The sequence below is a fragment of the Polypterus senegalus genome, chromosome 7, assembly GCF_016835505.1.
Source record: "Polypterus senegalus isolate Bchr_013 chromosome 7, ASM1683550v1, whole genome shotgun sequence".
NCBI classification, from domain to species: Eukaryota; Metazoa; Chordata; class Cladistia; order Polypteriformes; family Polypteridae; genus Polypterus; species Polypterus senegalus.
In genome coordinates this window covers 182842394-182855852 of record NC_053160.1, presented here as the reverse complement: position 1 = coordinate 182855852, position 13459 = coordinate 182842394, and the positions used below count along the sequence as shown (strand labels likewise).

General features: G+C 44.2%; 1 protein-coding gene across 1 annotated transcript in view; it reads right to left on the bottom strand.

The window, feature by feature from the left end:
• Positions 1–3396: 3396 nt before the first annotated feature.
• Positions 3397–13459, bottom strand: part of helq (helicase, POLQ like) — a 78904-nt gene continuing 68841 nt past the window's right edge. Inside the window, exons 17-18 of the mRNA XM_039759688.1 lie at positions 7216–7350; positions 3397–3620 (exon numbers count right to left, since the gene is read on the bottom strand). Coding sequence (XP_039615622.1) covers positions 3510–3620; positions 7216–7350 — 246 coding nt within the window. The 3' untranslated portion in view covers positions 3397–3509. The remainder of the gene's footprint in view (positions 3621–7215; positions 7351–13459) is intronic.

Here is a 13459-nt window from a genome sequence, read left to right as displayed (position 1 = left end):
CCAAAGCCTTAACCATTATGGAACACTGCCTGCTTGTAGGGTGACAAGTAAAGATGGCAAATTTGTCCATATAAAGGTAAACCTAGACAGAACTTCATTTATTTGTTCCCCAGGGAGAAGTCTTTTTTTTTTATTGAAGCTCTTTAAATAAAAAAAATAAACAGACAGGCAGGCACTATGGTCCAAACACACACCAGAATGAGAATAAAGGAGGACAATTAAAAAGAAAGAAGACTTCTGACTTGGCTGTCGCAGTCACAAAATTGGGATGCTATACAGACATATTGCTGCTAGTAGATAAGAAGACCCCGTAGCAATTTCTGACACACTTCTGCTAAATGATTTGTTGGCTGAAAGTCCTCACTGCTGGCGTGTCAGACAGAGGACATGCAGTATTGTTCATAATGGCACTCGAGTTTGGTTTTAATTCTCCCCTTTGTTACGACCTCCAGGAGGTGCAAAGTGTGTCCCATGACTGAGCCTTAGCTTGTTGATTCGGTGGGCCTCTCTTGAAGGGATATTAGCTGCTCAGTGCACCACTTTGGCCTTCAGAGTGTGGTAGAAGATGTGAAGGATGTCACTACCAACATTATTGTGAATTGTGAATTTCCCCTTGGGATTAATAAATTATCAATCTATCTATTAAAGGAATGCAGTCTCCTAAGAAAAAAAAGGGCCTGCTCTGCCCTTTCTGCACACTTTATTCTGTGCATTAAGAAAGCAAAGGGGTCTGAACACTTACTGAACCTACTGTATTTCTACAATGAACCACACAAGCTGGTTACATCTTTGGGTCACCCAGAAAATCAGTGGTGGGATCTAAAATGGCAGCCCTAAGCAGGTAGACACACACTCCTTCTCTAATAGACTCCTTCTTTGTGCCTGCTGTTATTATGGCAGGATTTTGTTACACACTTTAATTAGATTAAATACACTTACTAATCATAATCATTCTCAATGTCCAAGTATTTTTTTTTTAATATTGAACTTTTTCATTAGAGCAGTCTACATAAGAACAGGCCACTTAGCCCAACAAACGTTGTCGGTCCAGTCCTATCCACTTAATTCTTCCAATATAACATCAAGTGGAGTTTTGTAGGTCCCCTAAAGTCCTACTGTCTGTCACACTACTTGGTCACTTATTCCAGGTGTCTGTGACTCTCTGTGTAAAGAAAAACTTGCTAATTGGAAGTTTCTAACTATATCCCCGTGTTCTTGGTAAGCTAATTTCAAAGTCACTGTCTCGATCCACTGGACTAATTCTGTTTATAATTTTAAACACTTTAATCATGTCACCTGTTAAAACTGTAAAGGCTCAGCTCTTTTAATCTTTTCTCATAACTCATCCCCTGTAGCCCTGGACTCAGCCTCGTCGCTCTTCTCTGGACTTTCTCCAGTCCTGTTATGTCCTTTCGGAGACCAAAACTGCACCCAGGACTCCAGATGAGGCCTCACCAGTGTGTTATAAAGCTTCAGCAGACCCTCCTGTGACTTGTACTGCACACATCAAGGCGCTATATAACCTGACATTCTGTTAGCCTTCTTAATGGCTTCTGAACACTGTCGAGAAGTTGATAATGTAGAGTCCACTATGACTCCTAACTCCTTCTCATAAGGTGGACTTTCAAATTTTCAGACTTCCCCTTTTGTATTCAAACTTAACATTTTTAGCTCCTACATGTCATATTTTATATTTACTTAAAGATAAACTCCCTTGACTTGTACTCCACACTTCATGGCGCTATATAACCTAACATCCTATAAGTATTTTTGATCACTTCTGCCCTATGCTTAGATGCAGAAAGAAAAACTTCCTAATGTTTGTGTGAAATTTACCCTTCACAAGTTTCTAACTGCGTTCTCGATGAACTCATTTTATAGTCGCAGTTTTGATTTACTGGACTAACTCCTGTCATAATTTTAAACACTTCAATCATGTCTTCTTTTAAAGGCTCAGCTCTTTAATCTTTCCTTATAACTCTGGAATCAGCCTAGTTGCTCTTCTCTGGACTTTCTCTAGTGCTGTTATGTCCTTTTGGAGACCAAAACTGCACTCAGTGCGCCAGATGAGGCCTCACCAGTGTTTTATAAAGCTTGAGCAGAACCTCCTGTGACTTGTACTCCACACATCAAGGCGCTATATAACCTGACATTCTGTTAGCCTTCTTAATGGCTTCTGAACTCTGTCTGGCAGTTGATAGTATTGAGTCCACTACGACTCCTAAATCCTTCTCATAAGGTGGACTATTAATTTTCAGATCTCCCATTGTGTATTCAATCCTCACATTTTTAGCTCCTACATGTCGTACTTTATATTTACTTAAAGATTAACGCCTGTGACTTGTACTCCACACTTCATGGCGCTATATAACCTGACATCCTATAAGCATTTTTGATCACTTCTGTCCTCTGCTTAGTTAGACGCTGACAGTGACCAGTCCACCATGACTCCCAGGACCTTCTCAATGGTGACCATAACTGCACCCAGTACTCCAGACGAGGCCTCACCAGTGTGTTATAAAAGTTGAGCAGAACCTCCTGTGATTTGTACTGCACACATCAAGGCGCTATATAACCTGACATTCTGTTACCTTTCTCAATGGCTTCTGAACTCTGTCTGGCAGTTGATAGCGTAGAGTCCACTACGACTCCTCAGTCCTTCTCATAAGGTGGACTCTCAATTTTCAGACCTCCCATTCTGTATTCAAACCTCACATTTTTAGCTCCTACATGTCATATTTTATATTTACTTAAAGATAAACTCCCTTGACTTGTACTCCACACTTCATGGCGCTATATAACCTAACATCCTATAAGCATTTTTGATCACTTCTGTCCTCTGCTTAGTTAGACGCTGACAGTGACCAGTCCACCATGACTCTCAGGTCCTTCTCAATGGAGACCAAAACTGCACTCAGTGCTCCAGATGAGGCCTCACCAGTGTGTTATAAAGCTTGAGCAGAACCTCCCATTCATCAGCTCACACTCTAGTAGTCTATGTGGCAAACAGATTTCTAACAGTGTTTCTTTGTACATTTACAAAAGACCTTCTTTGTTCCATAAATAGAGCTGGAACGGTTAATAAATTAGATTAGGTTTATTAAGCTAATGCTGAATATTTGAATTTGAGGACACATACGGCCAACCCTGTTTGACTTTCAGAAAGAGGAACTGAAAATGCTCATCTTGAAAATACCGCAGCTATTCTAAGTGATATGTTCACACTTAATAATTCTACAGAGTTCATTAAGCACTACATATGAGAAATGTGTCAAAAGTCATGTTATGTTCGACACTGATGATTTGAAACATCTGTTTTATGGCTTATTAAATTGTAAAACGAAGCAATCCAAATACAGGGGGCTTTTATTTAAAATTATCCAAGACAACCTAGGCAGAGTAATTTTTTTTTAATAATTTTCATACATTTTAAAAATAATTCTCATACATCATTAATAAATTAAAATGCTATACAACAGTATTTACAAGGTGTCACCTTGACGTGAAGGCTATACAGATGCCTCTGTTGACAGACCATCCAGTGAGGGCAGATCAGCCGGTAAAGTCAGCAGCTCATTCACTTCCTCTTGTAATGCCTCCGCTTTCTCTTTCAAAAGCATCTGGAAAACAATTTGTGAAAGCATTCACTTCATGAAATATACAGCAGCAGTAGCTTAACAGGTATCACAGGCAAATTAATGGAAGCAATTATTAAGGAAAAGGTTTTAAGCAGCACGTGATCTAGAACAGTTGCATTAGTAAATAGTCAGCATGTAGTCAGACCAGGCAGGTCGTGTTTCACTAATATGCTGGAAGATGAAGCCATGAAATCTTACGATAAGAGAGGAGCGTATGATATCATTTACAGTATCCGGATTTCCTGAAAGCTTTTAATAAGGTACCACATGAAAGGTCAGTGATCATGCTAGAAGTTGTGGGTAATCAAAGTGCAGCATGTAGATGGTCTGGAGAATTGCATTTACAGTGGTGTGAAAAACTATTTGCCCCCTTCCTGATTTCTTATTCTTTTGCATGTTTGTCACACAAAATGTTTCTGATCATCAAACACATTTAACCATTAGTCAAATATAACACAAGTAAACACAAAATGCAGTTTTTAAATGATGGTTTTTATTATTTAGGGAGAAAAAAAAATCCAAACCTACATGGTCCTGTGTGAAAAAGTAATTGCCCCCTGAACCTAATAACTGGTTGGGCCACCCTTAGCAGTAATAACTGCAATCAAGCGCTTATGATAACTTGCAATGAGTCTTTACAGCGCTCTGGAGGAATTTTGGCCCACTCATCTTTGCAGAATTGTTGCAATTCAGCTTTATTTGAGGGTTTTCTAGCATGAACCGCCTTTTTAAGGTCATGCCATAGCATCTCAATTGGTTTCAGGTCAGGACTTTGACTAGGCCACTCCAAAGTCTTCATTTTGTTTTTCTTCAGCCATTCAGAGGTGGATTTGCTGGTGTGTTTTGGGTCATTGTCCTGTTGCAGCACCCAAGATCGCTTCAGCTTGAGTTGACGAACAGATGGCGGACATTCTCCTTCAGGATTTTTTGGTAGACAGTAGAATTCATGGTTCCATCTATCACAGCAAGCCTTCCAGGTCCTGAAGCAGCAAAACAACCCCAGACCATCACACTACCACCACCATATTTTACTGTTGGTATGATGTTCTCTTTCTGAAATGCTGTGTTCCTTTTACGCCAGATGTAACGGGACATTTGCCTTCCAAAAAGTTCAACTTTTGTCTCATCAGTCCACAAGGTATTTTCCCAAAAGTCTTGGCAATCATTGAGATGTTTCTTAGCAAAATTGAGATGAGCCCTAATGTTCTTTTTGCTTAACAGTGGTTTGCGTCTTGGAAATCTGCCATGCAGGCCGTTTTTGCCCAGTCTCTTTCTTATGGTGGAGTCGTGAACACTGACCTTAATTGAGGCAAGTGAGGCCTGCAGTTCTTTAGACGTTGTCCTGGGGTCTTTTGTGACCTCTCGGATGAGTCGTCTCTGCGCTCTTGGGGTCATTTTGGTCGGCCGGCCACTCCTGGGAAGGTTCACCACTGTTCCATGTTTTTGCCATTTGTGGATAATGGCTCTCACTGTGGTTCGCTGGAGTCCCAAAGCTTTAGAAATGGCTTTATAACCTTTACCAGACTGATAGATCTCAATCACTTCTGTTCTCATTTGTTCCTGAATTTCTTTGGATCTTGGAATGATGTCTAGCTTTTCAGGTGCTTTTGGTCGACTTCTCTGTGTCAGGCAGCTCCTATTGAAGTGATTTCTTGATTGAAACAGGTGTGGCAGTAATCAGGCCTGGGGGTGGCTACGGAAATTGAACTCAGGTGTGATACACCACAGTTAGGTGATTTTTGAACAAGGGGGCAATTACTTTTTCACACAGGGCCATGTAGGTTTGGATTTTGTTTTCTCCCTAAATAATAAAAACCATCATTTAAAAACTGAATTTTGTGTTTACTTGTGTTATATTTGACTAATGGTTAAATGTGTTTGATGATCAGAAACATTTTGTGTGACAAACATGCAAAAGAATAAGAAATCAGGAAGGGGGCAAATAGTTTTTCACACCACTGTATATAGCGCTTTTCAAGACGCTCTTTAGAGAATGGGGACCACTTCAGTCACCACCGATGTGCAGCATCGTCAACCATTTTGCGCCAGTTAGCTCACCACACATTGGCTGTAAGGTGATGAGGAGTTGAACAAGAAAGTTAGCTAGTTAAGGGCAGGGGATGATTAAGGGGCTAGAATGGATGAGGCCATAATGGACAATTTAGTCAGGACATTGAAAAACACCCAACTCTTTACGAAAGATAACCAAGAATCTTTTATGACCATGGAGTGTCAGGGCCTCGCTTTTACGTCTCATCTGATGAATGACACCATTTTTGCAGCCCAGTGCACTGCTCTGTGTTGTGAATTGCCAATTAAATTTCGATGAGACCTTACAGCAATATCTCTGAAAGGGATGTTTAATGATTAAATCCACCAATTCAGGGATATGTCCATTCCAGCAAGCATTGGGCACAAGGATGAAACAATCCCTGGACGGGCAACAGCTCATCGCAAGGTGGATACAAGCACTCACATACACTAGCGTCATTTCAGTGTCACCAAATCTGCATCTCTTTGGAAGGAAACCGGAGCACAGTGTGGAAACCCAGCAGGAAAACATGGAAACTCCAGGCAGGGAATACCAGCAATGTGACTCCCTGCGAGACAGCAGCGCTACCGCTCCGCCAGCGTGTCACCACCATGTGTGTAATTATTAACAGTATTCATTATTTAAACAAAATTAATGATTTATCTGTAAAATGTAACATACATACTTGAATGCATTTCATCATGAAAGTGATATCAAGTATAAATCTAAAGATATATAGAGAGTTGGAATATCATACATTTAATGTGTTCTGTGTGATGATCTATTGCTGTTTGCCGCGGCTATCTGGTCAGGAGGAAGCGGCACAAAAAAAAGACGGCACAGAAGATGGCATGTGAGACTTTTAAAATGCATCGTGTCATTACGATTGGGAATATGCAACGCTTGAATATAAAAGCACCACGAATGCATTTGTATGTCGGCATTTTGCTTCACCACATCCAATCATTCATCAAACATTGAAGCGCGCACACCGATCCCATAGGATCCAAATGGTGGCTTTCTGTCACATGTAGATAGCAAACAGAGACTCTGACGTCATGTTCCAACTTTTATCACACTGCGCCCCCCGACTTTTTGCTGGTACTGCAACTCGCGCACGCGTCGTGTTAATTTCTGAGGACCTGCTCAGAGGACAATTCAAATGAACACCGGGAACACATGGCAGCCATGATGCATGCGCGTACGCATGAACGCTGAGTGTGAAGTATAAACAAGTTCTTAGTCGCATCCATTTGTCAGTAAATAAATCATTTAATAAATAAATGGGAGGAATGTTGGTCAGGGCCCCACTTTGTTGCTCAAAAAGTTTGGGATTTTGAAGTAATTTGGAATTTCAGATTAGGGATACTCACCCTGCACATACATTTTTAGGATGCAAAGTGAGATTGAAATAACTGGAGAAGAAAAACATTCAGACATGGGAAGAATGTGAAAATGCCAGAAACTGAATCCAATGCACCACAGAGTGGCTTACCGTAAGTAAATAATATAAAAAGAGTACAAATTCAGTAATGAACAACTTACTTTAGCCGATATAACTATCTGGTTGGACTGTCGTTTTGAAAGATTATTAATGGTCTTCACAAGAACCACAGGGTCAGCGTTAGCAAGATGGGCCAACGTTTTATACCCTGCATTATACAACTGCTTCGCACGAGCCTAAAATAAAGAAAGAAAAAGACCAAATTAATATTTTGAGTGTAAACACAGAGAAACTAACAGGAGAGGATTAAGTGAAGGGAGGAATTGGCACCTGCCTGTAGTATGAAAATCCCTTTTGTGTCAGCACTTAAATTATGGCCGAAGACCCATTTCTTAAGTGTACTGTATTTGTTGTCACTTTTCAAGGCTTCTTTTAAAAGTAAGAACATTCATTTTCATTACCTGTAGCAGCCCCTGTAATCTCTTCCAAACTCTTCTCTCTGTATCCCATGGTTGCAATTCATGTCCCTGCTTTATTCAATCAGGTTGTCCCTCCTGATCTTGGACCAGGAATGCATGTGTTGGCAAAAATGTCAGCCGTTTGTTGTACTCCATATTACTGAGCACTATGAAATAAGACTAGAACTTTTTTGCTAATTTGCTCCTATTTATTAATTACCATTTCACACATTTGACAGTATCATTTTTAATTTTATTCTCAGTAACATTAGCCAGCCTATTTCTAGGCAAGAGGGGTTAAACTCACTCAAATAACCTTTTACATACCCCATAGAGGCCGGAATATATAAACAAATATATACTGATGCCACGTTTTATTTACAAACAAGACAAGAATTATACATTCTGCCTCACGTCTCTCTTCAAACTGCCTCCTCTCTTTACCGGTTTTTTTTCCTTAGATATTGCAGCGATTTAGGAAAGCTACCAGCAGCCACAGGACTGATACTGTCCATGACAGCTGTCTATAGCATTTTTGCTGCCCTAGTTGAGGCCGTCCATTTTTCCCTGCTTTACAACTCTGCTCCATAGTTTCAAATTACAAATCAAACAATTCAGATGGAATTAAAGTTCACACTGTAGTAGATAGATAGATAGATAGATAGATAGATAGATAGATAGATAGATAGATAGATAGATAGATAGATGATAGAAGAGGCACTATAGATAGATAGATAGATAGATAGATAGATAGATAGATAGATGATTCCTGAGGTGAGTTTCATAGCTTCATCAGATACCTTGGCTTGCTTCTACCGTTTGGTGCCATTGTTCAACATGAGGACAAGAGCTGTGCCGATTAAAGTGAAAGTCAACCGGTGATAATGCTTTTATAGTTTCAATAAGCATTCTTTTAAAATAATTTAAGTACACATTTTTCAAGTGAAAATGTCCTTCTCTGATAACATTTTCTCACTTTGAATAGTAAGCTACAAATAACATTTATTTCTACAGAATATTTTCATACAAAGAGTATAGTGCAGAGAGTTTTGAAAGATGTCAGAAAAATAGTTGCAAGAAAAGAAAAATGTTAAATTAGGCAAGAATAATAATGAATAAGGAATTAAAAAGTAATCAATATTAGATAGATAGATAGATAGATAGATAGATAGATAGATATGAAAGGCACTATATGATAGATAGTATAGAAAATAAAAAGTCATGTATTGGCCCCTCCTTGAACCGTCACCTTATCGTGGTGGAGGGGTTTGCGTGTCCCAATGATCCTAGGAGCTATGTTGTCCGGGGCTTTATGCCCCTGGTAGGTTCACCCAAGGCAAACTGGTCTTAGGTGAGGGATGAGACAAAGAGCGGTTCAACAAACCTCCAATGAAGAGCAAAAACATTGAACAATGTTATCCCTTGCCCGGACGCGGGTCACCGGGGCCCCCCTCTGGAGCCAGGCCTGGAGGTGGGGCTCGATGGCAGGTGCCTGGTGGCCGGGCCTGCACCCATGGGGCTCGGCCGGGCACAGCCCGAAGAGGTAACGTGGGTCCTCCTTCCCATGGGCTCAGCACCTATGGGAGGGGCCAAGGAGGTTGGGTGCAGTGTGAGTTGGGTGGTGGCCGAAGACGGGGACCCTGGCGGTCTGATCCTCGGCTACAGAAACTGGCTCTTGGGACGTGGAATGTCACCTCATTGAAGGGGAAGGAGCCTAAGCTAGTGCGCGAGGTTGAGAGGTTCCGGCTAGATATAGTCGGACTCACCTCGACGCACAGCTTGGACTCTGGAACCAATCTCCTTAAGAGGGGCTGAACTCTCTACCACTCTGGAGTTGCCCCCGGTGAGAGGCGCCGAGCGGGTGTGGGCATACTTATTGACCCCCGACTTGGAGCCTGTGTATTGGGGTTTACCCGGTGGACGAGGGTGGCCTCCCTCCGCCTTCGGGTGGGGAAGGGTCCTGACTGTTGTTTGTGTGTATGCGCCGAACAGCAGTTTGGAGTACCCACCCTTTTTGGAGTCTCTGGAGGGAGTGCTAGAGGGCATACCTTCTGAGGACTCCTTCGGTGTTTTGTTATTGGACTTCTGTGCTCATCACGGATTATCCATAACGAACACCATGTTCAAGCATAAGGGTGTTCATATGTGCACTTGGCACCAGGACACCCTAGGCCTCAGTTCGATGATCGACTTTGTGGTCGTGTCCGGACTTGCGCCATATGTCTTGGACACTGGGTGAAGAGAGGGGCGGAGCTGTCAACTGATCACCACCTGGTGGTGAGTTGGCTTCATGGTGGGGAAGATGCCGGTCAGACCTGGTAGGCCCAAACGTGTTGTGAGGGTCTGCTGGGAACGGCTGGCAGAGTCCCCTGTCAGAAGTAGCTTCAACTCCCACCTCCGCAGAACTTCAACCACGCCCCGAGGGAGGTGGGGACATTGAGTCCAATGGGCCATGTTCCGTGCCTCTATTGTTGAGGCGGCTGACCGGAGCTGTGGCCGCAAGGTGGTCGGTGCCTGTCGGCGGCAATCCCCAACCCGCTGGTGGACACCGCGTGAGGGATGCCGTCAAGCTGAAGAAGGAGTCCTATAGGACTTTTTGTCCTGTGGGTCTCTGGAGGCAGCTGATAGGTACCGCAGGCCAAGCGAATGCGGCTTGGTTGTTGCTGAGGCAAAACTCGGGCATGGGAGGAGTTTGGAGAGGCCATGGAGAACGACTTTCGACGGCTTCGAGGAGATTCTGGTCCACCGTCCGCCTCAGGAGGGGAAGCAGTGCAGTGTCAACACCGTATATGGTGGGATGGTGCTGCTGACCTGACTCGACGTTGTGGGTGGTGGGGGAGTACTTCAAGACCTCCTCAATCCCACTAACATGCCTTCCAATGAGGAAGCAGAGCCTGGGGACTCTGAGGTGGGCTCTCCCATCTCTGGGACTGAAGTCACCGAGGTGGTCAAAAACTCCTTGGTGGCAGGGCCCCGGGTGGATGAGATACCCGAGTTCCTTAAGGCTCTGGATGTTGTAGGACTGTCTTGGTTGACACGCCTCTGCAACATCGCATGGACATCGGGACAGTGCCTCTGGATTGGCAGACGGGGTGGTGGTCCCCTCTTTAAAAGGGGACCGGAGGGTGTGTTCCAACTATAGAGGGATCACACTCCTCAGCCTCCCTGGAAAAGTCTATTCGGGGTTCTGGAGAGGAGGGTCCCGGATAGTCGAACCTCGGATTCAGGAGGAACAGTGTGGTTTTCGGCCCTGGTCGCGAACAGTGGACCAGCTCTTCACCCTTAGCAGAGTCCTGAGGGTGCATGGGAGTTTGCCCAACCAGTCTACATGTGTTTTGTGGACTTGGAAAAGGCATTCGACCGTGTCCCTCGGGAATCCTGTGGGGGTGCTCGGGAGTATGGGGTACCGGACCCCTGATAAGAGCTGTTCGGTCCTGTACAACCGTGTCAGAGCTTGGTCCGCATTGCCGCAGTAAGTCGAGCCCGCTTCCAGTGAGAGTTGGACTCGCCAGGGCTGCCCTTTGTCACCATTCTGTTCATAACTTTTATGGACAGAATTTCTAGGCCAGCCAGGGTGTTGAAGGGGTCCGGTTTGGTGGACTCAGGATTGGGTCACTGCTTTTGCAGATGATGTTGTCCTGTTTGCTTCATCAGGCCGTGATCTTCAGCTCTCTGGATCGGTTCAGCTGAGTGTGAAGGGCTGGGATGAGAATCAGCACCTCCAAATCCGAGACATGGTCCTCAGCCGAAAAGGGTGGAGTGCCCTCTCAGGGTTGGGGATGAGATCCTGCCCCAAGTGGAGGAGTTTAAGTATCTCGGGGTCTTGTTCACGAGTGAGGGAAGAATGGAGCGTGAGATCGACAGGCGGATCGGTGCGGCATCCGCAGTGATGCAGGCTCTGCATCGGTCTGTCGTGGTGAAAAAGGAGCTGAGCCGTAAGGCAAAGCTCTCAATTTACCAGTCGATCTACGCTCCTACCCTCACCTATGGTCATGAGCTATGGGTAGTGACCGAAAGAACGAGATCGCTAATACAAGCGGCTGAAATGAGTTTCCTCCGCAGGGTGTCTGGGCTTTCCCTTAAAGACAGGGTGAGAAGCTCAGAGTAGAGCCGCTGCTCCTCCGCATCGAGAGGAGTCAGATGAGGAGGCTCGGGCATCTGATCAGGATGCCTCCTGGACGCCTCCCTGGTGAGGTGTTCCGGCACGCCCAACCGGGAGGAGGCCCGGGAAGACCCAGGACACGCTGGAGGGACTATGTCTCCGGCTGGCCTGGGAACGCCTTTGGGATTCTCCCGAAGAGCTGGAAGAAGTGGCCGGGAGAGGTAAGTCTGGGTCTCTCTGCTTTAGCTGCTACCCCCACGACCAGACCCTGGATAAGCGGAAGAGGATGGATGGATGGATTGTATTGGCATGGATAGATATAAACTGAGTAAGAACTTCCATAAGCATTAAACTTAGTGTGAATTAGGTATGTCAAGTAAATAGTTAAATAAAGGCATTTGCCATATTTCTTTTTCGTTAAGCTCAGAGAGAAACCACCAATATTTAGTAACTCAGAAAGACAGAGAAGTGGAAAAATGACACACAGAAACTGCCCGAGGTCAGAGAAGGGGGAACACATGTTGTTTGAAGGCCAGTTAGGAAATAAGGGAAGCCAAGAATGAGGACAAGTGATAAGCTGAAAACAATATTAGTGGCCAAGAAATGGCCTGTGAGAAGCCAGATGGAGTAGGGAGTCAGAATAGGCAGAGAATGAATTATTACAAGCGAGGTCAAGATGATAATAAATGGATTACATAGACTGTGATTTTTGGCTTGTTTGGGGCTCATCTCAGTTTAGCCTAATTGGGTTGAGTCTGTGTTATTGTTTATTGCAATAAAGCTAAATACTCTGTTTGCATATCCTTTAATTCCTAGAGCCTTCTTTCAAGACAGACAGACAGACAGACAGACAGACAGACAGACAGACAGACAGACAGACAGATAGATAGATAGATATGGTACCTGGATGGGGGTGGTACCCAGTTGGGACGCTGGATGGGGTGACCGGAGGAGGGCTTGTGCCTCCTCCAGACCTCGAGGGGGCGACCGCGCTTGGGGCCGTGGGTTAAGAGCTGGGAAGCTCGACCCTGTAGGGACCCGTGGTTACCGCCAGGGGGACCCCAATACCTGGAAGACCCTGAACCTCAGCACTTCTGCCACACCAGGAAGTGCTGGGGGGAAGAGGAACAGGGACACCCGGAGTGCTTCTGGGGAGACAGCGGGCCCTTCTGCCACACTGGGGCGTGTCGGTGGGAGATTTTATTTAAAGGGGCCGCCTCCCTTCAGAGAAGGACAAGAGTCGGGTGGAAGAGTGGGCAAGGTCTCTGGAGGAGGCAGGAGGCGGCCTGAAGAAGAAAAAGAGAGAGAGAAGGCATTGTGTTGGCCTGGTTTGAGGGGTTTTGGGGGCTTGTGAGCAGTGACTTTGTAAATAGCAATGGAAAATAAATGTGTGTGGGTTAATACTAACGTGTCTGCCTGTCTGTGTCTGGGTCAACGTCCACGATAGATAGATAGATAGATAGATAGATAGATAGATAGATAGATAGATAGATAGATATGAAAGTCACTATATGATAGATAGATAGATAGATAGATAGATAGATAGATAGATAGATAGATAGATAATAGAAAGGCACTATATAGATAGATAGATAGATAGATAGATATGAAAGGCACTATATAATAGATAGATAGATAGATAGATAGATAGATATTAGTTGTCCCCAAGAAGAAATTAAAATTTTACAGAAGCTCCAAAACTTAAAAAAATAAACATGATAAAACCAAACTACAATCCCCACCCCCCAACACACATAACAAGCTTCTGGCCTGGATGACAAAGAG